The 27,872-nt window shown below is 44.7% G+C and overlaps 1 protein-coding gene across 5 annotated transcripts in view; it reads left to right on the top strand.

Annotated features, from left to right (window-relative positions):
- Positions 1 to 2,504: 2,504 nt before the first annotated feature.
- PRMT3 (protein arginine methyltransferase 3) overlaps positions 2,505 to 27,872 on the top strand; it is a 119,037-nt gene continuing 93,669 nt past the window's right edge. The window contains exons 1-6 of one of the 5 annotated variants that reach the window (XM_050955384.1): positions 2,505 to 2,711; positions 2,790 to 2,919; positions 12,248 to 12,330; positions 17,120 to 17,169; positions 18,713 to 18,815; positions 21,672 to 21,825. In XM_050955384.1, the coding sequence (XP_050811341.1) occupies positions 2,687 to 2,711; positions 2,790 to 2,919; positions 12,248 to 12,330; positions 17,120 to 17,169; positions 18,713 to 18,815; positions 21,672 to 21,825 (545 nt within the window). In that variant the 5' untranslated portion in view covers positions 2,505 to 2,686. Of the gene's footprint in view, positions 2,712 to 2,789; positions 2,920 to 8,720; positions 8,805 to 10,959; positions 11,115 to 12,247; positions 12,331 to 17,119; positions 17,170 to 18,712; positions 18,816 to 21,671; positions 21,826 to 27,872 lie in introns of those variants that run through there. The other 4 variants (XM_050955383.1, XM_050955385.1, XM_050955386.1 and 1 more) reach the window with 4 other exon arrangements.

Here is a 27,872-nt window from a genome sequence, read left to right as displayed (position 1 = left end):
GAGATGCAGTCCTGCGGGTTTGCAGGGAAGACATACCCTTGAGAACAGCCTATAACTTATTTGAAGACTGTTATCAAGTCATCCCTCCCCAAGTTTATTTTCTCAAGACTAAACATGCCCAGTTTTGTTTTTTTTAAACTTTTCCTTCTAGGTCAGGTTTTCTAACCTTTTATCACTTTTGTTTTCTTTTCATAGATTCTAGGACTGGAAGGGACTTCGAGAGCTCATCGAGTCCAGTCCCCTGCCCTCATGGCAGGACCAAATACTGTCTAGACCATCCCGGATAGACATTTATCTAACCTACTCTTAAATATCTCCAGAGATGGAGATTCCACAACCTCCCTAGGCAATTTATTCCAGTGTTTAACTACCCTGACAGTTAGGATTTTTTCCTAATGTCCAACCTAAATCTCCTTTGCTGCAGTTTAAGCCCATTGCTTCTTGTTCTATCATTAGAGGCTAAGGTGAACACGTTTTCTCCCTCCTCCTGATGACACCCTTTTAGATACCTGAAAACTGCTATCATGTCCCCTCTCAGTCTTCTCTTTTCCAAACTAAATAAACCCAATTCTTTCAGCCTTCCTTCATAGGTCATGTTCTCAAGACCTTTAATCATTCTTGTTGCTCTTCTCTGGACCCTCTCCAATTTCTCCACATCTTTCTTGAAATGCGGTGCCCAGAACTGGACACAATACTCCAGTTGAGGCCTAACCAGCGCAGAGTAGGGCAGAAAAATGACTTCTCGTGTCTTGTTTACAACACACCTGTTAATGCATCCCAGAATTAGGTTTGCTTTTTTTGCAACAGTATCACACTGTTGACTCATATTTAGCTTGTGGTCCACTATGACCCCTAGATCTCTTTCTGCCATACTCCTTCCTAAACAGGGGGTTGCTCTCCTCCAGGCTCCCTCCAATTTGTTGACAATTTTCCTAAAGTTTTGCGCCTGGAACTGGACCCAGAACTCCTGCGGTGGCCCTCCTAAAATGAAGCAGTGTGATACAATTACCTCCTCAGTCCCTAACACACCTGAGAATATTAGCTTTCCTTGCAGCTGCATCACATTGCTGCTGACTCATAGGTAGGTGGTAATCTCCAAGACCCCCACCCCCAGATCCTCTTCTGCAGCAGCACAACCATTGCCTAATCCAGGGGTTTTCAACCTGTGGGTTGCAACTCAATACTGAGACATGGACTGTAAGGCACTGGGTCATGGTGGCTCTGGTCATCACCGCCAACAAGGCTATTTATAGTCCAGTTGGCAATGTTGCCCGGCTAAGGCAGGCTAGTGCCTACCTGTTTGACACTGCGCTGCGCCCCGGAAGGGGCCAGCAGCAGGTTCAGGTCCTAGGCAGGGGCGTGCTGCCCCGGTCCTAGCACTGGTGGTCAATGGGAGCGGGAGGGGGGTGTGTGTGTGCCTGCAGGTGAGAGCCATGTGGAGCAACTTGCGTAGGGTGACCAGCTGTCCCATTTTATAGAGACATTTCTGATTTTGAGGGCTTTTTCTTATATAGGCACCTATTACCCCCACTCTGATTTTTTACACTTGCTATCTGGTCACCCTACACTTGCGTGCCTCCAGCAAGGAGCTGGACCTGCTGCTGGCCGCTTCTGGGATGCAGCACGGTCCATGCTGACAGGATAGGCAGGAAGCCTATCCTGCCTATCCAACCCCCTGCCCCATCCCTGAACTCCCTGCAAACCCAGAGTCCCTTCCTGCACCCCAAGCCTCTCATCCCCCCAACCCAGAGCCCTGACCCATTCCTGTACCCCAACCCCCAGTCCTCCCAACCTGGATCCCCTTCCTGCACCCCAAAGCCCTCATGCCTAGCCCCACCTCAGAGCCTGCACCCCCAATCCAGAGCCCTCACCCCCTCCCACACTCCAACCCTGAACACCTCCAAACCCAGAGCCTCCTCCTACAGCCCAAACCGCCCATCCCTAGCCCAGACCCCGTCTCACACTCTGAACCCTTCTGCCCCCCAGCCCTCACCCCTGCACCCCAACCCTCTGCCCCGAACCCCTTGGCCCCAGCTCCGTTGGGTCCTATTGGCATCAACACTTGTCTTCAACTGGGTCGCCCTAAAACCACTGCCGGGGGGGCGGGGGCAGTCTGTCTTCCCAGTGGGGCGGGGCAAGGCCGGCCCGGCCCCCCGCGGAGGTTCAATGTCCCCAGGCGGCACGCGAGGCGCTGTGACACCAGAGTGAGGGGCCGCGGACAGCACGGTGCGAGTTCAAGGCCGGGCTGTCCCCGAGCGTCCCATTGCCGCCTCCGGCAGCGGGTGCCACGCTCCGCCCGCGAACCAGGGTAGCCGGCGTGACCCCGCCCACACTCACGGGAGGAGCCCGGGATCCTCCCGCAGCCAGCCGAGCCAGCGCCCCGCCCCCCTTTCTCACACCGGCCATGGCATGTTTACCCACCTGCTGTCTGAGGGCTATTTCCTCGCCGGGCAGCAGGGGCCGCTCAGCCGAGCAGTGCCCCCCTCCTCGCAAGCCCTTGGAGCCCCTCTTGACCCATTCTGCTTCTGGCGTCGTAACCTCGGCTCCGCCCCTCCACGCACATTCTCTCCGAACCCTATTGGGCGATGTCTGGAGCGACAACCCGGAAGTGGGGCGGGGCGGCCGCTGTGCTACCCGCACGCACGTGGGCGAGCTGCCGGTGCGTGGCGCATTCCGTGGTGTCTGTATGTGTTCCAGGGCAGCCCCTGCAGGTGGGTACCCGGACAGCCCCGTTCCCCCGCCCGCGGGGCAGCGCGCGGGTCGCTCACCCCTCTCCCTTGTGCCCGCAGCTTCGGGGCCCGGCCGGGCGGCGGAGGCGGAGGAGGAGATGCCGGAGCTGTCTGACAGCAGCTGCGAGGAGGCCTGGGAGGATGAGGAGGACCTCGCGGAGCTGCAGACCCCCTGCCTCTTCTGTGACCGGTTCGTGCGCGCAGCCGGGGAGCTAGTGCTCGGGGGCCGAGAAGGGAGCGGCTACCTCGGTCCCTCGTGTCTGCTTCTGGCTTGATGCTGGGGGCGGAGGGGCCCTTGCGGGCAGACCGGGCACCGGTGGCTGGCTGGGAGAGGCCCCGCGGGTGGCGTTCCATAGTCTCCCCAGTTGCCCGTTGCTCCCTGGGGTGATGCCCTTCCTTCCACCTTCTCGCACCCGCTTGTCTCCTTGAGCGCCTGCTCCGAACCCAGCTGCCTTCAGACGAGCGGTTTGTGTTTGCGGTGCTGTTTTCTCAAAGCAGATATCCTAGAGCACGTTATTCCGGCGTGTTTTCCTGTTAGGCGAGGCCAGCTCTGCTGCTGATTTGCTGAGTGATTGTGGGTAACTCGTGCTCCCTTTCTCTGCCGCTGTTTCTGTTCGCATTCACTGTGTCTTGTCTGCTTAATTCCTGTTCCAAAGTTTACGATCTGATGCTGTAGGTTTCTACAGTGCCTCGCACAATGGGTCTCTGATCTCAGCTGGCACTTTTAGTTGCTATTGTAATATTAATACTAACTTTAGTTCGTAGGTGGGAATAGTGATGGGCACAGGTTGAGAAAATAAATAGATCATAGTTTGAGATTTGCAGTTCTTTTGCTAGAAAGATTCCCCAGGGTCAAGGTTAAAGTAGGGGAAAATTGTGTGTGTGTTTGTTTGTTTGTTTGTTTGTTTAAAGATTGTGTTTCTGGGAGGAAAACAAAGGGCTGTCTTTCTCTTGACTCTATTCCTCAGCAAATAGAGGCTTTTTGTCTCCTATGACATGAGTGTCATGTTGTCTGGAGTGTCTTATGATTGCCTGCCTCAAGGCAGACTCAAAAGCAGGGCAAACACCTCAAACTGGAGGTATGTTCCACAATTAGATTTCATTAACCCAGTACCAGATGTAAACTCCCAAAGTACTACAATAGTCTATACTGTAACTGGGAAATTACCGACCAGTCAACTTAACTTCTGTACCTGAAAAGATAATAGAGTAAACAATTAAGAAATCAATTTGCAAACACCTAGAAGATAATGAGGTGATAAGTAATAGTCAGCATTGATTTGTCAAAAACAAATCATGTCAAACCAACCTGATAGCTTTCTTTAAAGGGTAACAAACCTTGTGGATAAGGAGGGAAGCGGTAGATATGATATATCTTGACTTTTTAGTAAAGCTTTTGATACTGTCTCGCATGACCGCCTCATAAACAAACTAAGGAAATACAACCTATAAGGTGGGTGCATAACTGGTTGGAAAATCATTCCTAGAGAGTAGTTATTGTTATACCAATATAATAAAAACCAGCAGGATCTTATTAAGAGGGATAAGGCAAAGATGCCACATTTATTGTAAATATAATAGGCAAAAGATAAAAGCAAACAGCGTTGTTTTACTACTTATTCCTATCACTATTTATTGCTTATATACATACACACACACATATATATTCATTCAGACAATCATTCATTCAGGTTTGTATAGGTGTTATAGTTACCAGCCTAGAAGTTGCTCATGCCAAGTTACTGGCCAGGTATCTTGGTCATGAGGATGGAGCCGAGTCTGTATCAGATGCACCTGATGCTCCTGGAGGTTGGCAGCAGAACCAGGGACTCAAAGTCCTCAGAGTCCATTTTTGTAGGAATTAATTCCTATGTTAGTCTTTGGGAACTGTTTCATCCTGCTGTTGTTGACTCAGTCAGCAGATGGCACGTTCCTGGTGGCTCTACACCGTTTAAAGTGGCACATTCCTTCCAGATGTTTGAGGTGGATCCCAGTTTACCCTCCAAGGGTTGTCTGGTGGTCCACTTGACACATTCTTCGGCTGATGGATCCTTTCCAGGCTGGCACCTCCCTAACCATTCATGTACATCAAACATTCATCAACATACATTCCATATCTTAACCATATTTTAATTTACTGTCTCCACCACTTTTGGGGTGTATGTTAATTCCTATGAGATTTCCGGCCCTGTAATCACAGAGGGTGGGAGTCTGTTTGTTTACATTGTATCAATTACAGCTTAAGGCTAGCATAGTGTTTACTTCAAGAACAGAGTCAATTAACTTGTTTGTAAGTTTTACGTAGTAATAGAGTATCTTTCACAGGACAGATACAATCAGTGTTTTCTGCATATAGGAGCTTACAAGTTTTAACGTAAGAACTGCAAGATTTTTGTACTTGGTGAAACTGGGGGATCACTGTCACTTGGGGGAATCACTGTTAGTACCTTTTTTAAATATCCCTACATTATCACTGGTTCACAGTCATGCTGGAAGAGCATAACGAGTGGGACCCCTCAGGGATAGGTTCTGGGTCTGGTTCTGTTCACATCTTCGTCAATGATTTAGATAATGGGCATAGTTATAAAGTTTGCGGACGATACCAAGATGGGAGAGGTTACAAGTGCTGTGGAGGATAGGTTTAAAATTCAAAATGATCTGGACAAACTGGAGAAATGGTCTGAAGTAAATAGGATGAAATTCAATGAGGACAAATGCCAAGTACACCACTTAAGAGTACACACAATCAGTTGCACACATACAAAATGGGAAATGACAGCCTAGGAAAGAGTACTATGGAAAGGGATCTGGGGGTCATAGTGGATCACAAGCTAAATATGAGTTAACAGTGTACCATTTGCACACAAAAAAGAAAAAATAGCTAACATCATTCTGGGAGTATTAGCAGGAGTATTGTAAGCAAGACGTGAGAAGTAATTCTTCTGCTCTACTCCGTGCTGATATGGCCTCAACTGGATTATTGTGTCACCGCATTTCAGGAAAGATATGGACAAAGTCCAGAGAAGAGCAACAAAAATGATTAAAGGTCTAAACAACATGACCTATGCGGGAAGATTGAAAAAATTGGGTTTGTTTAGTGTGGAGAAGAGAAGACTGAAAGGGGACATGAGAACAGTTTCAAGTACATAAAAGGTTGTTACAAGGAGGAGGGAGAAAAATTGTTCTTATTAACCTCTGAGGATAGGAGAATGGGCTTAAATTGCAGCAGGGGCTGTTTAGGTTGGACAATAGGAAAAGCTGTTAAAGTGGTTAAGCACTGGGATAAATTACCTAGGGAGGCTGTGGAATCTCTATCATTGAGGATTTTTAAGAGCAGGTTGGACAAACACCTGTCAGGAATGGTCTAGATAATACTTAGTCCTGCCTTGAGTGCAGGGGACTTGATTAGATGACCTCTAGAGATCCCTTCCAGTTCTAGTATTCTGGTCATATAATGGAGTCAGCCCTTTTAGATGCTCCTGTTTATCTTGCCACCCAGGCAAGCTGGACTGTGATATAAATGGTGATTTATGCCAGAAATCACAAAATACTCATGTCACATCCAATCCCAAGAAACCAATCACTCAGGTGGATATGCATTCTAGATTTCACACCAAAAGCTTACTATAGAATTGGCTAAGGGCACATCTACACTTAAAATGCTGCATAAGCACAGCTGCAGAGATTTAATGCTGACCCTCTTAAGTTGATGGGAGAGAGCTTGTCCAGTAGGCTTAGGACGTGGCTACACTTGCAGATGTAGAGTGCTTTGAGTTAACCAGCCTTTATAGAGTGCAGTGGGGAAAGCGCTGCAATCTGTCCACACTTACAGCTTCAAGCGCAGTGGCGTGGCCACATTTGCGGCACTTGCAGTGGCATTGGGAGTGGTGCGTTATGAGCAGCCTGCAAGTGACTGCAACGTGCTTTTAAAATGGGAAAGGTGGGGTGGAGTGTGACAGGGAGTGTGTTGTGTGTATGTTGGGGGAGAGAGTGTGGGTTTTTGGGAGGCTGAGAACATGTCAGCATGCTGTCTTGTAAGTTCAGACAGCAGCAGACCTCCCCTCCCACTCCCCACCTCTGTCTCTCACAGACAGCATTCCACGGTAACAGCTTGTATGCTGGCTGTCAGAAACAGAGCTTTGAAAGGACATTTCTGCATTCCTACAGGAGTTCAAAACAATGACAAGAGTGGCCACTTGACTTAAGGGGATTATGGGATGTTTCTGGAGGCTGATCAGAGGGCAGTAACGCAACACCTTGTTCACACTGACGCCCGGGTGTTGTAGCCAAGGCACAGTAAACATTATTCTTCTCGCCGAGGTGGAGTACTAGCAGCCCTGTAGCCGAGGAGTCAGCTCTATGTGCCTTACCAGTGTGGACGGGTAGTAAGCTAGTGCACCTAGGACTTCTTTATTGCACTGTAACTCACAAGTGTAGCCAAACCCTTCGCTACTGTCTCTAAGGGAAGTGGATTAACTATGTGGGTGAGAGAAGCTCTTCTGCTGTCATAGCGCTGTCTACACGAGGAGTTAGTTATACTGATCTGTGTTGCTCGGGAGTATGGATTTTTCACACCCCTGAGCAACATAGTTATATAAGTCTAGTATAGACCTAAGTAAAGGTTTATCATCTGAGAAAAAGGAACGAGAGTTATTGAGAAGTTAAAGTGAGTAAAAATATATGTACAGGTAAATTAATCTGTGGTTTCAAAAGATAGCAGAGATGTAGTAATCTACCAGTTTCTCAAAAGTCTTTTAGGGCTATAACTCTGGGGTTCTCCATCTTCTCATTTGGTTACTCTGCCCTGTTAGAATCCCAACAGTCCGGAGATGAAGAATTCTTCATTGTGTCCATATTTATAGCTTCCTTTCACAGAAATTAAGCTGACAGCAAGCATGTTGTTCCCTTCTTTGTGGAGGAGCTAGGGGAAGGAATGCACTTAACGGAGTGTTTGATCTTTGATCTCGCACACAATGACCATTTGCTTTCAATGTTCAGGACTTAGCACTTCCCTGTTAAAGTTCTTCATTTACATTACACTGACATTTTTCTCACTTGATAGGTTACTTCGTTACAATGCAAATGTTGGCCATTATATTTTAACAGGGTACAGATAAGTGCAAACAGTGCACGCAACATCCCACCAGTTTTTCATGAAGTTTAAACATTAAACACATGTTATCTGTTTTAAACTATACTAACACACAAGTGAGTTGGTCTAGCCTCCGGCTGTGAGTTAAGCAGTTCTCAGCTGACCCCTAGGCCTTGGCCAGAGCTGGCATTTGGCGTACCATCATCCCTACTGATACCTGGCATACTTCATTTTATTGACAAAAACTTGATGTCAGGTTATGATTTTCATGTGCTTACCGGTAAAGAAGACCGGTTTCAGAGGGATAGCTGTGTTGTTCTGTATCAGTAAAAACAACGAGGAGTCCTTGTGGCACCTTAGAGACTAACAAATTTATTTGAGCATAAGCTTTCGTGGGCTATAACCCATCTCATCAGATGCAAGGAGTGGAAAATACTGTAAGCAGGTATAAATATACCCCACATGAAAAGATGGGAGTTGTCTTACCAACTGGAGGTCAGTGCTAACGAGGCTAATTAAATTAGGGTGAATATGGCCATTCCCAACATTTGACAAGAAGGGGTGAAAATTACTTTTTGTAGTGCTAACGGGGCCAATTCAATCAAGGTGGATGTGGCCCATTCCCAACATTGGATTAGAAGGTGTGAGTATCAACAGAAGGAAATTTACTTTTTGTACTGACCCGGCCACTCCTAGCCTTTATTCAGGCCTACTTTGATGGTGTCAAGTTCACAAATTAATTCCAGTTCTACAGTTTCTTGTTGAAGTCTGTTTTTGGTTGAAGAATGACCACTTTTAAGTTTGTTGGTGCGTGTCCAGGAAGACTGAAGTGCTCTCCTACTGGTTTTTGATTGTTACAGTTCTTGATGTCTGATTTGTGTCCATTTATTCTTTTGCAGAGAGACTGTCCAGTTTGTCCAATGTACATGGCAGAGGAGCATTGCTGGTACATGATGGCATATATCACATTGGTAGATGTGCAGGTGAACGAGACCCTGATGGCGTGACTGATGTGGTTAGGTCGTATGGTGGTGTAACTTGAATAGATACGCGGACAGAGTTGGGCAATGGGTTTTGTTGCAGGGATTGGTTCCTGGGTTAGTGTTTCTGTTGTGTGGTGTTTAGTTGCTGGTGAGTATTTGCTTCAGGTTGGGAGGCTGTCTGTAAACAAGGACTGGCCTCTCTCCCAAGGCCTGTGAGAGTGAGGGTTCGTCCTTCAGCATAGGTTGTAGATCCTTAATGATGCACTGGAGAGATTTTAGCTGAGGCTGTAGGTGATGACAAGTAGCATTCTGTTACTTTCTTTATTGGGCCTGTCCTGTAGTAGGTGTGACTTCTGGGTACCCTTCTGTCAGTCGGTTTCTTCACTTCCCCAGGTGGGTATTGTACAGGGTGGAAGTTGATTTAAATCACTAGTTAGGAAGACTCAATTTAATCATGGATTTCTATATAAAAGTGCGTTCTTGTTGGTTGTTATAACCTTAATACATATTCTTCACAGCTCAGAGATAGAGGTAGGATTCATTTTTAGAAGATACACACTATACATTTTTTAAGTGATTTATTTTGAAAACTTTTCAGATTAGTTTTACTGCTATATCAGAAAATGGATGATTGGTTATTTCATTTACCAAAGGTAATTGAAGGAGATATTTATGAAGTCATTGGGAGGTGCTTGGGGATTAACCAGTTCAACAGGTTAATCATTAATATTTGGAGGATTTTCTTGCCATGCTGTATTAGGAGAACATCACCAGACAGACATTTAAATTGTTTTTTTTTAACAAAAACAGCAACGTTATGGATTTTTTTCTTCAACAGCAAACATGATATTTTAACAAAACAAGCATATGAATTTTTCAATTTAAACGTTCAAGTTTTTTAAAATCAGGTTTGTTTTTGTTAAAATTGTTTTTAACTAAAATAGTTAAATGAAATTAAAAAAAACTCTCAAAAATTAAATTAACTATGTCAGCCAGGTCAGCATGAGAAATTTTAAAATATTGGCTTCTGCAGCAAACTCAGTCATCTTCATCTTCTACTTTGTTCATAATCTGGAAAAGAAAAACAACCTTTCCTGCTTTTTCAGGTCTCAAACGATTTCTCAGATTTGAATGAATTAGTCCAAAGGAAGAAAATATTCTTTCTACACTGGCAGTGAGATTATCACTTCAGCACTTCTGAATCCAAGTGCTTAAGTGACTTTCACCAGTTCACTGGTGTGACTTTCTTTAAAACATCATCAGCAAACATATATTTCGTGAATGTTTCTTATTCCCAAACTGAGTCTCTTTTATGGCCTGCTGCCATTATAGGTTTTCCCTTTTCATGAGAGAATAGTATGGTAGACCTCAAATTAATGAAGGCTACACTCAGAAAGACCTCCAGACTTCTGGAACAAACTGTTTGAGCAGCATCACTTTTGTTTCTTCTGCCTGTCCCTCCCTTCTCACAGTTATCTCCAGACTTCCTCTCCTTGTCCAAAGCTATTCCACACTCAACAATCTTCTATTCATTGGACTTTTTGAAACTTTGCACCTTTTGAGAGAGGCAAGGGATTGACTCTGTGTACACAAATTTGTAGAGGGACAATAGGTTTGAGGTCTGTTACTTCACACCTCTATATATTTATTTAAAAACATTTTTGCTGTTAACAAGCATGTTATCTCTGGAGACACAAATTCTCAGTTTGAGAACTGGAACACTAAGCATCTCTGATTTTATTTTTTAGATTGGGCATTGAGTCCCATTGGGTATATAGAAAGATTAACCTAAATAATCTATACAGAAACCCTTGGAACCCCATAAAATTGGGTCCCTAATCCATGAACTATTGGAACTAATTTACAAAAATTTTCTTAAACATTGCATGAATATATTGTCTCATACTATAGAATTTATAATCCCTATTCCATGATGAGATATCTTTGAGCTATAATGTACACCTCTATTTTGATATAACGTGACCTGATATAACATGAATTTGAATATAACGTGGTAAAGCAGTGCTCCTAGGGGGCGGGGCTGCGCGCTCCGATGGATCAAAGCAAGTTCAATATAAAGTGGTTTCACCTATAATGCAGTAAGATTTTTTTGGCTTCCGAGGACAGCATTATATTGAGGTAGTGTTAATTAAGATACACCTTTATCTTTAGATAATGCTTTTTGAGGAAAAAACCTTAAATGAAAAAAATCCAATGATTTTTTTAGAGGGATTGGAGCAAATGTGGTTCTATCTGAGGGCTTGGCTGTAAACAATGGATGTGGTCTGGATGAAAGCTGGAGGCAAGTAGGTGAGTATAGCAGTCAGTAGCTTTTTGGTATAGGGTGATGTTCATGTGACCATCGCTTATTTGTACTATAGTGTGCAGGCAGTGGGTCTCTTGTGTGGACTGGTCCAGGCTGAGGTTGATGGTGGGGTGGAAATTGTTAAAGTCATGGTGGAATTCCTCAAGAGCCTCTTTCCCATGGGTCCAGATGATGAAGATGTCATCAATGTAGTGCAAGTAGAGTAGGGGTGCTAGGGGACGAGAGCTGAGGAAGCGTTCTAAGTCAGCCATAAAAATGTTGGCATACTTTGGGGCCGTGCGGGTACCCATAGCAGTGCCGCTGATTTAAAAGTATAAATCATCCCCAAATCTGAAATAGTTATGGGTGAGGATAAAGTCACAAAGTCAGCCACCAGGTTTGCCGTGACGTTATTGGGGATACTGTTCCTGATGGCTTGTAGTCCATCTTTGTGTGGAATGTTGGTGTAGAGGGCTTCCACATCCATAATGGATATCACACCTTCTTGTCAACTGTTGGGAATGGCCACATCCACCCTAATTGAATTAGCCTCATTAGCACCGACCCCCCCACACACTTGGTAAGGCAACTCCCATCTTTTTATGTGCTGTCTATTTGTACCTGCTTACTATATTTTCCACTCCATGCATCTGATGAGGTGGGTTATAGCCCATGAAAGCTTATGCTCAAATAAATTTGTTAGTCTCTAAGGTGCCACAAGGGCTCCTCGTCATTTTTACTGATACAGAATAACACGGCTACCTCTCTGAAACCTGTCTTCTTTACCGGTAAGCACATGAAAATCATAACCTGACATCTAGCTTTTGTCAATAAAATGAATCCTGTAGGAAATTTTAAAACAAAAATCTTGGTGTTTGTCTATCATGTTATCTCAAAGCACTCCACAAAAAACAATTAGGCTACTCAACTTTGTGGTGGTAGGTAAGAAATATTTAGGCACCACTTAATACTTCCTCTACTAAAATGCAAAAGTTTGTTTAAATGATTTATAACATCAGCATGGGATAGGTTAGACTCTTACATGTATGTCACACCAAAAAAAAAAAAAAATCAAATTTTAAATTAATGTTATAATACTATTGACTCAATGTATATTCATCTCTCTTTTTACCTGCAGGCTGTTCAGTTCTGCTGAAGATACATTTTCCCACTGTAAATCGGTGCATCAGTTTAATATTAGTAACATGATCCATAAGCATGGTAAGTACTTCTGTGATAATTTTTAACTCTTTGCCATGAAATGACGTTTTATTTAAATTTTTTTTTGTGGACCATAAAAGAAAAATTTTTTAAAAAGGAAAAAAAAACCCTCCTTCTGAAGACTCGGCAAACAAAACATATTTCTGTCTGGGCCATTTATGCCCTACTAAGCCTAATAAAATTCCTATACAACATTTCAATGTTGGGCACTTTTTGTCCTTTATTTCTGTCAGTAAACCAGTTCTGTCTACAGTTTAGACAGAGCTTAAGTGTGAACAGCATCTGACAGTTACTGCTAACATAGCTGAGTGCATCTCCCCAAGAGCCATCTTCCCTTCTTAGCTCTTTCTGCTTTTTCATACCTGCTACGCTGAACAGCCATGTTTGTACTAGGGCATTCTAAGATCTGAAAATGCCTCAACTGTTTTTCACCGGGTGCAGTCCCATCTACATTTATAATTCTGCTGTTGCCAGGGGACCCATCTTAAAAGGTTGTTATCCTTTTGACACATTGGGGTTTAAATCATTTTAAATAAGACCTGTTTACGCTGCAGAATAGAATTGCTCTATAGTGTCAGGGCAGTCATGTTGTAACCAGGGTCCCTGTCATGGTTCTACAAGTAGTGTAGGATAAATCTCAGAAATTATTTACTAGGGAGAGAGGTGGATGTGGATTGGATGTGAAGAGAATAGGGAGACATTAAAGCAGGGTGGTAGATATGGGAGCTCCTAGTGAGGGGAGGTTGATGTGAAGCAGATGGCGGTGAGGGGGTGGAACTGATGGAATTACAGGCACTCAGATACTAAGATATTACAGTGACGGATATGGTAATAAGAACCTAGATAGGGATTTGTCACGAAGTTTGAGGGAGACAAGGCCCTGCACCTCCGGCTTCCTGCAATTCACCATGATTCTCAGCCAGCCAGTAAAACAGATGGTTTATTTAGATGACAGGAACACAGTCCAAGACAGATCTTGCAGGTACAGACAACAGGACCCCTTCAGTCAGGTCCACTTTGGGGTTAGTGCTGGTGGGCGGGAGGGGGTAAGGGAGACCAGAGCCCCCTCCGTTTTCCCAGCCAGCTCCAAACTGAAACTCCCTCCAGCCGTCTCACTCAGCCTCCCCCCCCCCCCGACTCCTCCCCCAGCCTTTGTCCAGTTTCCCGGGCAAAGGTGTCACCTGGTCTCCAACTCTCCTCCTGGGTTCTCATGTTACGTGCTCAGGTATCCTCCCTCAAGGAAAGTCACCCATCCCCAATGCAGACAGTCCCAACAGAACTCTTCTGAAACCTTCCCAGGTCAATACTCCCCACTCAGTATTAAAAAAAAAACATTAAGAACATTCCCACTTCGTCACATCTCTCCCCACTTTGAGACTGAACTGAGTGGGGTCACTTTAGCCAGTGACCTGAGGAAGTTCAAACCCACCAACATTCCCATGGATGCACCAGCATCCCTCCCATTCCTTGGTGGGAATTACACCAGGCCCTTCCAGTTTCATGCCCTCTTTAGGTCTGGTATGCTCGATGGCATTTGTAGTCCACATGTGGTAAGGCTTATGCGGTCCGTGCCCTTTTCCCACTCCAATACCCCTGGGATTTAAACTGGGATTGGGTCTTCTCCCAGCGTTCCAGTCTGGAGGGCTGTAATTCGGGCTCTCTTGGTTAAGAGCCCCCATTTTGACCTTGACCACCCTCTGGAAAGGCTCCTGTATGATGGGCAAGAGCCTTAAAGCCATTTTCCCCTTGTCCTGGGCTTTTCTTACCCTCTGACATGGGCGACAGGACCGGCAATACTGTCAGACAGTAATAAAGACCCCAGGCCAGTAAAAGTTCTGTAGCAGCCTCTGCCTGGTGTGCCAGATTCCCTGATGCCCTAACAGGGGAATGTCATGGGCCAGGTACAGCAGCTGGCTGCGATACTTCTGGGCTACCAACAGCTGTCTCCTAATTCCCCTCCCCCATGCCTCCATTTCCCCTGGAGAAGCCCATTCTCAGTATAGGAAACCCTTCTCCCACAGGAACCTTTTCTGGCAACCTCTCCCCCTGGTCTGTACCGCACTGAGGTCGGCCAGATCCCTTAGCTTCTGCTCGGAGGGATCTTTCTGCAACTTGGTCTGGAACTCAGCAGCTGGGACAGGGATGGGGACCTGCTCCCTCTCTGGCTGGGTCTGAAGCCGCAGCCACCCTGAGCCTTGTCCCTGGGTACTCCCTCCCCACTGGGGTAGGGTCCTGCGGCTTTGGCAAGGTACCCTTCCCGAGGTTAGGGCGCAGTGCCCCTCGCTGGCTTTGGGTCATGACCAGGGCGTTCCGGTGGCTGCTTGGCCAGTATTCCAGGTCCCTCCCATTAACACCTCAGTGGGCAAATGGTGGTGCACCCTCACATCCTTGAGGTCCTCCTGCTGCCCCATTTCAGATGTACCCTCACCACAGGCACCTTGAATGGGGCCCTACCTACCCCCGTCAGAGTCGGATAGGTGTTGGGCATCACTTGATCTGAAGGTACCACCTTGGGCCGGGCCAGCGTCACCTCAGTGCCTGTGTCCCAGTATCCATTGACCTTCCTCCTGTCCACCTCCAGGGGAGCGAGGCACTCATTCTGCAGGGATAGCCCCGTGCCCACCCTGTAAACAGAGAACCTTATGTCCGGAGCATCCAGTCCTCCAGAGGAGCTGGCCTGGGGCACTCCTCCCTCCTGAGCAGTTGGGAAGCTGTCAGCCCCCGTTTTCTGGGAAGCTGGCCCTTCATATGGAAGGGTCCCTACCCAGTTAAACCTGTGTGGGTTTGGTCTGCTCGATCTGTCCTTGAGCTTGGGGCACTGGGTCCATATGTGGCCTCTCTGTCCACAATAATAGCAGCTCATGTCCCGTTGGTCCCCTCGAGCCAGTTGGTTGGTCCTGACGCTGGATGCTCCCCAGTTCTCCATGCTCCCCCTTTGGGAGGTCTCAGGGTGACGCTTTCTCTGAATCATGGTGGACCTGTTCCTTTGGGACTCCTGCCACCCCCGACGGGCTGTTCACAAACTCATTGGCCAGCTGCCCCGCACGTCGCGGGTCCTCTGGCTTTTTGTCCACCAACCATAGCCTCAGGTCGGATGGGCACTGTTCATACAGTTACTCCAGTACTGTTAGGTTAACTAGGTCCTCCCTAGTTGGGGCCCCATCTGCCCACTTGTAGGCGTATCCCTGCATCTGGAGGGCCAGTTCTAGATATGTGACCTCAGGGGTTTTACGTGCACTCTGGAACCTTTTCCGGTACATCTTGGGAGTCAGCCCAAACTCACATAGCAGGGCCTTTTTGAACAGTTCATAGTCCCTTGCCTCCACCCCTTTCATTAGGCTGTACATTGCCACGGATTTGGGGTCCAGTAAGGGGGTGAGAAACTGGAGCCTGACTGGCCGGTCAACCCTGTGCAGCTCGCAGGCATTTTCAGAGACATTCAGGAAATCATCTGTGTCCTCCCCTTCTTTACGCCGGGCCAGGACACCCTTATCAAATCCGCATGCAGTCCTGGGTCCCCCATCACTCACCGCAGCTGGGGGTTCACTGCTTCTCAGCTTGGCCAACTCCAGCTTGTGCTGCCTTTGCCTTTCTTTCTCCTCCAGCTCATGCTGTCTCTCTTTCTCTTGTTCTTCTAGCTCACGCTGTCGCTGCTTTTTGCAATCTTCCAGCTCTCTGTTTTACTCCTTCTCCCATTCCAGCCATTTGTTCTTGGGAGCAAGAGGAGTTATTTAAGTTAAGGGCCAATGTTAGCCCAAGAACAAATGGCTATAAACTGTCCATCAATAAGTTTTGGTTTGAATTTGGATGGTTTCTAACCATCAGAGGAATAAAGTTCTGGAACAGCCTTTCAGTGGGAGTTGTGGAGGCAAAAAACCTAACTTGTTTTAACACTGAGCTTGATAAGTTTGTGGAGGGGATTTTATAGGTCAGATTGCCTACAATGGTATATGACCTATCTGTGACTGTTATTAACAAATATCTCAATCACCAGAGGTGGGACACTAGATGGGGAGGGCTCAGAGTTATGACAGAGAATTATTTCCCAGGTATCTGTCTGCTCGGTTTTGCCCACATGTTCAAGGTTTAACTGATCACTGTATTTGAGGTAGTGAAGGAATTTCCTCCCAGGTCAGATTGACAGACCAGGGTGGAGGAGAGGCCTTTCGTCTTTCTTTGCAGCATGGGTCACTTGCTGGTTTGAACTAGAGTAAATGAAGGATTAATATAGCAACCTAATGGAATAGTTCTGTTGCTATAGTTGCATAGCGAATATGAGATATGTTTAAACCACTTCTGTTGCTGTGCTGCATAGCCAGTTTAAGGGATTGTTTGTCATAAATTAGTCCTAGCTGACACAGTTTATTCAATAATTAGAAAGCTGCTAATGTGTATCAAAATTGTCATGGGATAAAATACCAGCATTTATACTCAGGTTTCTAGCCAAAGAGTCTTACTATCGATGTTACTGTGGATGTTGCGGCCTTTCTCAGCAGGCCAAGTGGAAAACTGTTTGCTGAGTGACAGAATTCCCTCTTAAATAAGCTATGTTTACATGTGTTCAGTTTTTAGTGTGTAGCAAATATAAACTGAAGACAGAATTAAAGGATCTGACACTTAAGTCCTGAAGAAAAATATCAGAATAATGTAGATGGCAAATTAAGATAGGGACACTGCGCTGAATATTAGTGTGCACCCCTGGGAACACTGGCCAATTGAACAACTAATTAACGTTTGCACTGTTGTCAAATGTGATTTTATGTTACATGAGCTTTTTTTTATTTTGCAGCACTTGAGTTTTATGGATACATTAAGCTAATAAACTTTGTTAGAATGAAGGTAAGTGGACAGTTTATTTAATTTTTTACTTTGTGCATGGGGAAAAAGATATTTTGAGTTTGTTTTTACGGAATAATTCTGCATTAAGTCTCTAGAAATAAGTAATTGTGGAAATTGATTTAAAATTTATAAATGAATTTATGCAGATCTCTGAGCAGCTTAAAAGGTTTTTAGTTTTTATTTTGTAAAATCCACCTTAAGTAAATTAAAAGTATTTTAAAATTGAGACACAAGATTTATTCATCCAGGGCAATTTTTCCTGTCTCCTATAAAGTCCAAGTAATTGGCCTTCATGTGATTGTGCTGCATATTGGGGTTTGATGAAATGAGTGGAATTTACCTACCTGGCCCCAGTTGGAGTAACAACCGCTGCTCCATTCAGTTTAGGGAGGGGATTTCCTTGCCACTGGGTCCATGTCTGTACAGAATCACTCTGGTAGTTAAGACTAGATTACATAAGGTGGGTAGAAAGTGCAAAAGGAGAGAACCCTAAGTAGTATTGAAAGTATTGCGCACTTCTAATTTGATTGTTTTAGGCCCTGTCTCTGTTTTACTGATGTCAGGATATCTGGTTCAGAGCTGTAGTGGGGGCTGCTTCATGTCCCTGTGTACACTACAACTTATTAATGTGTTGTAATTCTTTCTCCTGATTCAGTTTAGTTTTAGCATGGATGGGGTCTTACACAGCTTAGCATTTTTGAGACCTGTAATGCCCAGGCATGCTTTCATCTTCAGGTCGTATGGACTTGTTAATTACATCTTACTATTAGTCCTGTGAGGTAGGTAATTGTTGCGATGTTGCAAATGGAGAAACTGATGTTTCGAGCCTGATTTTCCCCTCAGGATGTGCTGAACATATGTAACTACTTAGAGCTGTGAGGCTCAGCACTTGTAAAAACTGGGCTCTGAGTGACCTACTCCAAGTCACAGTTGTTGTCAGAGCCAGATCTGGAATCCAGGAGTACCTGTCTCTAGTTTAGCAATTCTCAATCAGGGATCTAGGGCCCCCTGGGGGGCTGCAGGCAGGTTTCAGGGGGTTCTTAAGCAGGGTCGGTATTAGACTCATTGTGGCTCAGGGCAGAAGGCCCCTGCCATGTGCTGAAGCCCCCAAGCCCTGCCATTTGGGGCTAGGGCTGAAGCCGAAGCCTGAGCAATTTAGCTTTGTGGGGCCCTCTGTGGCATGGGGCCTTGGCCAGTTGCCCTGCTTGCTACTCCTTAATGCCAGCCCTGGCTTTTATATGCAAAAAAACAGTTGTTGTGGAACAAGTAGGGCCTGGAGCATGTTGCGGGGGGGCGGAGGGGGCTCAGAAAGAAAAAGGTTGAGAACCTCTGCTCTACTCTACGTCATGTTGCCAAGTAATGCTTCTGTCTCAGCTTTTGCTACAAGGTTATTTTAATAAGTCGTTTAGACACTTGCAGCCCAGGTGATTTTAATGATGGGAGAATGTGAAACTAACACAATTGTCTTGTAGTTTACTTCTTAAACTAAGGTCCTATGATTTTGAAGAACCTTATTTCACATGCTCATTTAACTTCTGTCTAGAAACCAACTGCAGAGTACTTGAATTCTCTCAGCAGCCCACTGCCTTGGGAGGAAGAGGAGTACTTGAAACCAGAGCTAGAAGATGATCTATTACTTCAGTTTGGTAAGACTTTTCAGTCAGAGTATAGCCTACTAGAAAATTAAGTGAATTCGTCCCTTTGCTAGTTTAGTACATCCCAGGTGAGACAATATCCGTAGCTGTAGATGGGCTAGATTTACATTTCCAAGGGCAGTGGACTATCCAAAAAGGTCATGTGAAGTGATCTATGAATATTTTGTATCAAATGAAAAAATAAGAGGTGGTATGAACAGATTGGGGAGGGAGTGTCACACTTAACTTTGAATGTTTATGGAATTTCCATTCTTATGCTGCAGCAAAACATCTTTGAATATTCCATTTGGGTACTTAAAATTAATCCCAACACATACAAATAAACACATTAGAGGAAGATCTGTGTCATTGAAAACTACTTCATGTTTTCTATTGGTTGTCTTTCATTAGGTACCCAACAAATACAATAATATAACAAAATTATACATTATAGAATTGTGTTTCCACCTTGGAGTTCTGATGACCTATACAAATCACTTGTTTATCTCACACAACTTATATCTATGTTACTTGTATTCTTCCTCCCCTTTGCCAATACAATTTTTGTCACTCACTTGGTGTATCTTTCCTTCATTTAAAATTGTAAGTTTTGTAGGGCAGGGACCGTGCCCTATGTTTGTACATTACCTAGCACAAGGGGGACCCTGTCTTAATTAGAATTTTCTGTATTGCAGTAGCACACAAGACAGTAGCACCCAGTTCCTAACCAACTGATAGCTTGGGATTTTTCTGAATATACTGCTGACTTGCAATGTTATACTTGAGCAAGTTGCCAAGGACCAGATTTCCAGAGGTGCGGTGTACTCACAGCTCCATTTGATGTTATTAGGAGTTAGAGTTGCTCAACACTTCAGAAAATCATGCTGCAAATGTGTATCTCACTTTTACCTATTGAGTAAAATGAGTATTGACCTACCAGCAGGGGTATGATTTTTAAATCCAATTATTCCTGTTATTAGAAATTATTCTTTCTCTATATAGCTCTAGTTCATTTTTTAGAACATCCAAACTGTATCTAGAGGAAGCTATGATTTTGCTGTTGATCCACTGAAGTAACTTCCAAGCTGCTTGACAAAATCTAAATAACAAGGCTCTCTCCAGGACTTCAGGAGCAATGTCCTGTACTTCATGACTGTCTTACCAATGGCTTGTCGTGGCTTTGACATCCACTTCAGTCCTGTTGTGTGGCTTTATTTGTGCTTTACTCTGTGCCTCCATTGTAAGTGTTTTTGATGGTTTCTAACATGTTCCATGCTTGCGCTTGCTCCCTTTCCTTCTCCCTCCCTCTCGATAGTTTTCTGCCCTGCATTTTCCTCCTAACGTTCATGTTGGGGACTAGTGGGGAGGGCTAGCTCAGAGGTTTGAGCATTGGCCTGCTAAACCCAGGGTTGTGAGTTCAGTCCTTGAGGGGGCCATTTAGGGATCTGGGGCAAACATCTGTCTGGGGATTGGTCCTGCTTTGAGCAGGGGGTTGGACTAGATGACATCCGAGGTCCCTTCCATCCCTCATATCCTGTGATTCTAAGACTGCCTTTAGGGTGGGATAGTGATTTTGTTTCCTGTTCTGAGTGGTGTGGAAGCATTACTTCCTCCATCCTCCATGACCCTCACCAGTTCTAGACATAGGCATGGGAACTAGGGATTCAGGGGGTGCTGCTGGACCCCCAGGTTTTGTGTGGGGTCCTGGGTCCTAGCCCTGTGCCTGGGTCCCGTCTGCTGCTGACCTGGTGCCTGGGGCTCTGTTCCTGGCACCGCACCCTGGGGTCCTAGCCTCCACCCCTAGCTGTGGTTCCAGCCTCAGCCCCTCACCCTTGTCCATGACTTCTCCCACCTCTGTCCTCCCGGAGCCGTGGCCTGGTCCTGGCCCCAGCTATGGGGAGAGAGGGCATGGATGGGGGTAAAGGGGGTGTGTGAAGTAAAAATTTCGGGGACAGCTGGCTTTCAGTATCTGCACTGTAAAAAGTGTTCCAGTGTCACTGGTTCTAGAATTTCTGTTGCCACAGCTCTTGTTGGCCTTGTGCAAGCCCCCTCCCCCCACCCCTGAAATGCATAGCTCCATTAGATCAAAGCAAAGGTGTATTTGGTCCCTAAATCCAAGCTCATTTTCTCTGCGGTGCTTCTGGCTAGTCCAGGAAAGACAAACCAGAGACTCAGTTATGATAACCTCATCTCCTAAGTGTGGTTGGGCCTAATTCTGCACTGTTGACATCCAGTGAGAGTTATGTCTGCTGTGTTCAGTGGGTGCAAGGTTAGACCTATATTTTGAGTCCAAGGCACTATTTTAATAATAATGAATTCTACTTACCTATAGATCTCAAAGCATCTCACCCATTTTTATTAAGCTCCACAACAGCCCTGAGGGATGAGTTTGAAGGGCTGTGAATATATTTTTTGTAGCATGCTAGTTATGAAAGCCTTCATCTTGTAGAACAACTTGTCTTTTGAGTTAATAGCCCTTCTAGCTCTTGGCTAAGGTAATTGGTAAAGCAAGGTGTACCACCTTTATTGGCTTCAGCTAAAGAGAATGTCTGATTTGTTAAGTCACGAAGACTAGCATTCAGACACATTTTGAAAGGTAGATTTTTTGAGTGTACTGGTGTTAAGGGCCTACTTCCTCCATGCTCATTTATGTTAAGTGTTATCTTGCTCTGTCAGTAGTCCTGTCCATGAAGATACTTGTAGAATAAGGTACTATTTAGTGAATGAAGGTAGCAGCATCAGGCACTTAATTTATCCCGTTATTTTTATTACACACACACACACACACACATACCTACCTACCTACCTGTAATTAGGTAATGCTGTCAGTTGACAGTGGTTGATGATATTTGTTTTTTGTTTCTTTAGACATAGAGGATCTTTGTGCTTCTACAAACATCTTGGACCCTAGTGGATTAAGTGATAACACAGCAATCCTTGAACAGTTGAAATGTATGGAACACAGAGCAAAGCTTGCAGAAACAGCATTAGCCAGAGCACAAGAAGATCTTCAGAAAATGAGGTAAGATGTTTTCGATTGAAGCTTTTTCTGAAACACTTGGCAGTGTTCTAGATGGTCGACAGAAATGTGTGCAGGTAATGCTAGCAGTCAGTGGAAACTCAAGCTGCAGAATTCAAGTGTAAGTTAGCACCAAGAGGACATTAGTCTTACCTGTGTGTTTTGCCTCTGTTTGCAAATAGTGTTGATTGTGCTGTGTTTAAAAATGTTGCAAGTTGAAGCACAACTAAGGCCATGGCTACACTAGAGAGTTGCAGCGCTGGTGAGGGGGTTACAGCGCTGCAACTTTGGATGTGGCCACACTTGCAAAGCACGGCCAGCGCTGCAACTCCCTGGTTGCAGCGCTGGCTGTACACCCGGTCGAGCCTCGGGTGTAGCGATTCCAGCGCTGGTGATCCAGCGCTGGTCAGCAAGTGTGGACCCCACCAGCGCTTTTATTGACCTCCGGTGTATAAGGAGGTATCCCAGAATTCCTGTCCACAACAAACCGGAAGAAAGGGGGAGCTCGGAGTTCTGCCAAACTGCTTATTTCAAAAACAAACACAGCTCCTGTTTGCTGAGCGAGCGGAGGCAGGCAGGGGAATTACTTTGGAATGTTCACAGCTGTTTGCTTGAAGAGAGAAACAGCACGCTAACACGGCAGAGGGGGAGGGGGAAGTCCATGTTGAGCAGATGCTTATCTGGTCTGACAGCTATTTAGGAGTGCATAATTTGCATTTAGTGAATGAGAGAGGGGTGGGGGAAGGGTCAGAACTTTTAAAATGATTGAAGGTAGGCACTGTGTGTCTTCCAGTCCTTAGAACTTGCAAGGCAGGGAGCTGAGAACAGTGTCAGCTCCAAAAATCCATTCTCTCTGTCTCCCCCACGCTCCCTGTCACATTCCACCCCACCCCCCTCTTTTGAAAAGCACGTTGCAGCCACTTGAATGCTGGGATAGCTGTCCACAATGCACCACTCCCAACAGTGCTGCAAATGCTGCAAATGTGGCCACACTGCAGCGCTGGTAGCTGTCAGTGTGGCCACACTGCAGCGCTGGCCCTACACAGCTGTACGAACACAGCTGTAACTACCAGCGCTGCAGAACTGTAAGTGTAGCCATGGCCTAAATTGACTAAATGTCTATACAAAACTCCTGAGCCATGAAACAGATTTCTTCCCCTTCCCCTCCCCCAGCCATCAAATTCTAATGTTGAGGAATTCCCATTGAAAATTTCTTTCCTTCCACTGCTCCCTTATCCCCAAACTCAAATCTAGGGAGTACTAGCAAAAATATTTCGGCTGATTTTAACTTTGTTGTGCATGTTAACTTTTAAATCATAAAGTTTTGCAATATGTCATTGGTGGTGGTGGTGCAGCTGCATAAATACAAAGGAATTTCAGACTTCGTTGGTGTCTCCTGGCATTTATGAAATCCTGTCAAACTGTTAGTTCAAGATGACAACGGCAGCCACTCCAGTTGAAGCAATCAATGGCATTGGAAAGATGAAGTATTAATGTACCTTGAATCATCCTTATTTAAGAAGTTATGGTTGCTGCCTGTTGGCAGAAGCAGTTAGAATCCCAGGACTGGAAGGGACCTCGAGAAGTCATCTAGTCCAGTCCCCAGCACTCAAGGCAGGACTAAGTATTATTTAGACCATCCCTGACATGTTTGTCTAACCTGCTCTTAAAAATCCCCAATGGTGGAGTTTCCACAACTCCCCAGACAATTTATTCCAGTGCTTAAGCACCTTGACTGTTTTTCCTAATGTCCAACCTAAACCGCCCTTGCTGCAATTTAAGCCCATTGCTTCTTGTCCTATCCTCAGAGGTTAAGGAGAACAATTTTTCTCCCTCTTCTTTGTAACAACCTTTTATGTGCTTGAAACTGTTATGTCCCTTCTCAATCTTCCCTTCTCCAGACTAAACAAACCCAATTTTTTCCCATCTTTTCTCATAGGTCGTGTTTTCTAGGCCTTTAATCATTTTTGTTGCTCTTCTCTGGACTTTCTCCAATTTGTCCACATCTTTCTTGAAATGCGGTGCTCAGAACTGGACACAATAATCCAGCTGAGGCCTAATCAGTGCAGAGTAGAGTGGAAGAATGACTTCTCATGTCTTGCTTAGAATACTCCTGCTAATACGTCCCAGAATGATGTTTGCTGCTTTTTATTTTTTTTTGTGTGCAAGTGTTACACTGTTAACTCATATTTAACTTGTGATCCACTATGACCCCCAGATCCCATTCTGCAGTACGCCTTCTTAGGCAGGCATTTCCCATTTTGTATGTGTGCAATCAGTTGCACACATACAAAAGTGATGTACTTAGTATTTGTCCTTATTGAATTTCATCCAATTTACTTCAGACCATTGCTTCAGTTTGTCCAGATCATTTTGAGTTTTAATCCTATCCTCCAAAGCACTTGAAACCCTGTCCAACTTGGTATCGTCTGCAAACTTTATAAGTGTATTCTCTATGCCATTGCCTAAATCAGAGGTGGGCAAAATTTTTGGCCTGAGGGTCACATCTGGGAATAAAAATTATATGGCGGGCCAGGAAGGCTCACAAAATTGGGGTTGGGGTGCGGGCACTGGGGTGGAGCCAGAAATGAGTTCAGGGTGCGGGAGGGAGAACTGGGTTGGGGCAGAGGGTTGAGGTGTGGGAAGGGGTGCAGGCTCCAGTTGGCTGTGCGGGCTCTGGGTGGAGCTGGGGATGAGCGGTTTGGGGTGCAGGAGGATGCTCCGGACTGGGATCGAGGGGTTTGGAGGGCGGGAGGGGGATCTGGGCTGGGGAATGGGGTTGCGGTGTGGGGAGAGGCTACGGCATGCTGGCTCCAGGTGGCGCTTACCTCAAGCATCTGGAAACAGCGGCATGTCCCTCCGTCTCCTATGTGGAGGTGTGGCCAGGCAGCTCCTTGCACTGCCTTGTCTGCAGAGACCGCCCCTTCAGCTCCCATTGAAGTGCTGGAGGAGACCATTGGAGCGGGGCCATTGGCATGCATAGAAGCCAGAGAGGTGGCCATGCCGCTGTTTCCAGGAGCTGGGTGGAGCGACCCCTGACCCTGCTCCCTAGCTGGAGTGCCAGAGAGGGGCCATGCTGCGTCTTCCAGGAACTGTGTGGAGAGGCTCCCAACCCTGGCTGGAGCCCTGCAGGGAGGCCATGCTGCGGCTTTCAGGAGCCACGTGGAGTGGCTTCTGACCCTGCTCCCCATCTGGAGCCCCAGAGCAGGGCAAGCCCAAGACCCCAGACCCTCCAACTGGAGCTCGAGGGCCGGCTTAAAATGGTGATGGGCCCAATCCGGCCCATGGGCTGTCATTTGCCCACCCCGACCTAAATCACTGAAGATATTGACAAGAACCAGACCCAGAACTGATCCCTGCGGTACCCCACTTGTTATGCCCTTCCAGCTTGGCTGTAAGCTACTGATAACTGCTTTGTGGGAACAGTTTTCCAATCAGTTATGCTCCCACCTTATAGTAGCTCCATCTAGGTTGTATTTCCTTAGTTCATTTATGAGAAGGTCATGCAAGACAGTATATGTAAAGTCAAGCTATACCACATCTACCACTTCTCCCCTATCCACAAGGGAGGTTCTCCTATCAAAGAAAGCTATTAGGTTGGTTTGACACAATTTGTTCTTGACAAATCCATGCTGACTGTTACTTATTGCCTTGTTATCTTCTAGGTGTTTGCAAATAGTTTATTTAAATTATTTGCTCCATTACCTTTCCGGGTACTGAAGTTAAGATGACTACTCTGTAATTGCCCTGATTGTCCTTATTTCCCTTTTTTACAGATAGGCACTATATTTGCCCTTTTCCAGTCCTCTGGAATCTCTCTCGTATAAAAGTCTTACATGTTACATAATGTGAGATATTTGAGTCCACCACATGCTTTCAAGTTACAGAACTACAGTTCTGCGTACTTCACAGACATGTGGAATGCAAACTTATTCTTGTTCAGAACCTAGTCATTACACTTATAAAGAGCATGCTGCATTTGAGACCCCGTAATACTTTCATGGGATATCAGCGTGATCGTCACAAAGTAGAAGTCTCTTCTTGAGCCATGATTAAATTTTTAAGTCGTGGTTTGTGTTGTACAATGTTCGTCTGGTACCATTACAATTTTAGTAACTTCTCTTATTTGTGGTAAACAGGGTAGATAGGAGGGGTTTGTATCTACATCTTCCTAATCAGTATGTCAGGGTTAACATCTACAGTTATGAAAAATGCTTTGGAAGTTTAAATGACCGCATGTTCAAGACTTCAGTTTTACATCTCATTTGAGCAGAGAGGCTTCTAAAACTATTAAAGCTATCTCCAGCAATTAGTGGGAGGACAGTCACCTAGTGAGTCACAAACATTTCTTGCAGCATCTGAGTTTTCCTTAAAGGTTGCCAGTCCAAATAGTCATATTCTGATGAAGTTTAGTTTGAGCTGACAGCTTGAGAATACAGTTGTATGTGGTTGGAGGTTAATAGTAGCAATCTTTTGCTTAACCGGTTGCAGGAGTAACCTTTTTTTCTAAACATAACTGGGTTACAATCTACAATATTTGACACAGTTTACAAATTTAAATGTGTGTCATATTTATCTTGAATTTATCATCAGTGTCCAATTGAATGGCAACCTTTGTTTTTTGTTGGTATTTCTCATGATCTTTCTTGACAGTCTTAAATTTCATTCTATTGGAAGTTTAGACCTAGAGTTTCCTTACAGTTAAATTACTTGATAATCATAACACTGGCTTCGGGGCAGAGTGACTTTAAAAATAGTCTCATTTAACAAAAAAATAAAAACAACTTTTTTTAAACCAGATTGAGACTTTATAAAACTAATTTGAAAATATGTACTATTGCAACTTTAAACTAAAAATTATAACAAACAAAACTAAATTCTGTTTTTAAATTCTGCTATTGAAAGATTCTTATTTGAAATGCACAAAACTGCAATAGGAGAAAACAAAATATTGCCCTGCTCCTCCACACACTGAGGATGTATGTAACTTTGCTCACATAAATAGTGGTCCTACTCATGTGTAAAGTTAAGCATTTGCACCGCCGGGCTAAAATTGTATTTAATTAAAAACTTTTCTCTTAGTGGCATAAAATGTTATGTCACTTACAGAAAAAAATGTTCATGATAAAAGTAACTACATTTCCAATAAACTAATACAATTCTTCTGAAGTCTTTTGTACAAACTAGCCAAAATTTTCAAAATAAGTTCCTAAAGTTAGGCTACTAAGACTATATTTAGGCACCTAAGTGCTTTTGGAAATCCTGCATCTAAATCACTTAACAGCACAAGTCCTGTTGACTTCAGACCGTAGACTCTGATGGAGTGTAGCCTGGTTGAAGCATTTCTGTTTGCTTGACTTGTGGGAATTCATAATATTTGGAGGTGCTGTTGGGTGCAAATATAGTACAAACTGTTTGCTTATAAGTTTTTTTTGTGTTTTGAGTTTATAGTATTCTAACAGTGAGGCCATGGTCTTATCTTTTTTTAGCATAGAGGAATATTTTCAGTGGCAACCTTCTTAGGAGAGAAAACTGTAAATTCTCGTGGAAGAAATAAGACATCATCAACAAGGAACAACGTACAAAATATCCTCTTTAGCAATTTGACTATAAAAGGGGAAATAAGTGGAGAACTAGTAACACACAAAGGAAAAAAAAAACTTCTACCCTTAAAATAAATCAACTTGCATTAAAACATCTTTTTAAATCATTATTTGTATCAATCCTGTCTGGTTTTCTCTTTTTTAAAAATTTGTTGGTTAATATACTCTACCTTCCATAAATCACTAACGTAGGTGTGTTTTAGAGTAGTTTTTAAAGGTGTCATGATATTGAGCCACATCTCTAGATAATATGGTCTGTCATGTTTGTCTCATTCTTTATTTTGACTTCTGACATACTGTTACCATAGAAACACCTTGCAAAATGGTAATTTCCCTCTTTAAAAAAACCTCTAATGAAATCTAAATCAGGTGGGTTGTAATTGGGATGCTTTTCCAAAATAGATGGAGGGTGCAGGGATAGCAGGCAGATAAATGAAACACTGCAAA

Source organism: Gopherus flavomarginatus, chromosome 5 (genome assembly GCF_025201925.1).
Source record: "Gopherus flavomarginatus isolate rGopFla2 chromosome 5, rGopFla2.mat.asm, whole genome shotgun sequence".
NCBI classification, from domain to species: Eukaryota; Metazoa; Chordata; order Testudines; family Testudinidae; genus Gopherus; species Gopherus flavomarginatus.
Note: the sequence above shows the minus strand (reverse complement) of the source record. Positions and strands in the feature narration are given on the sequence as shown.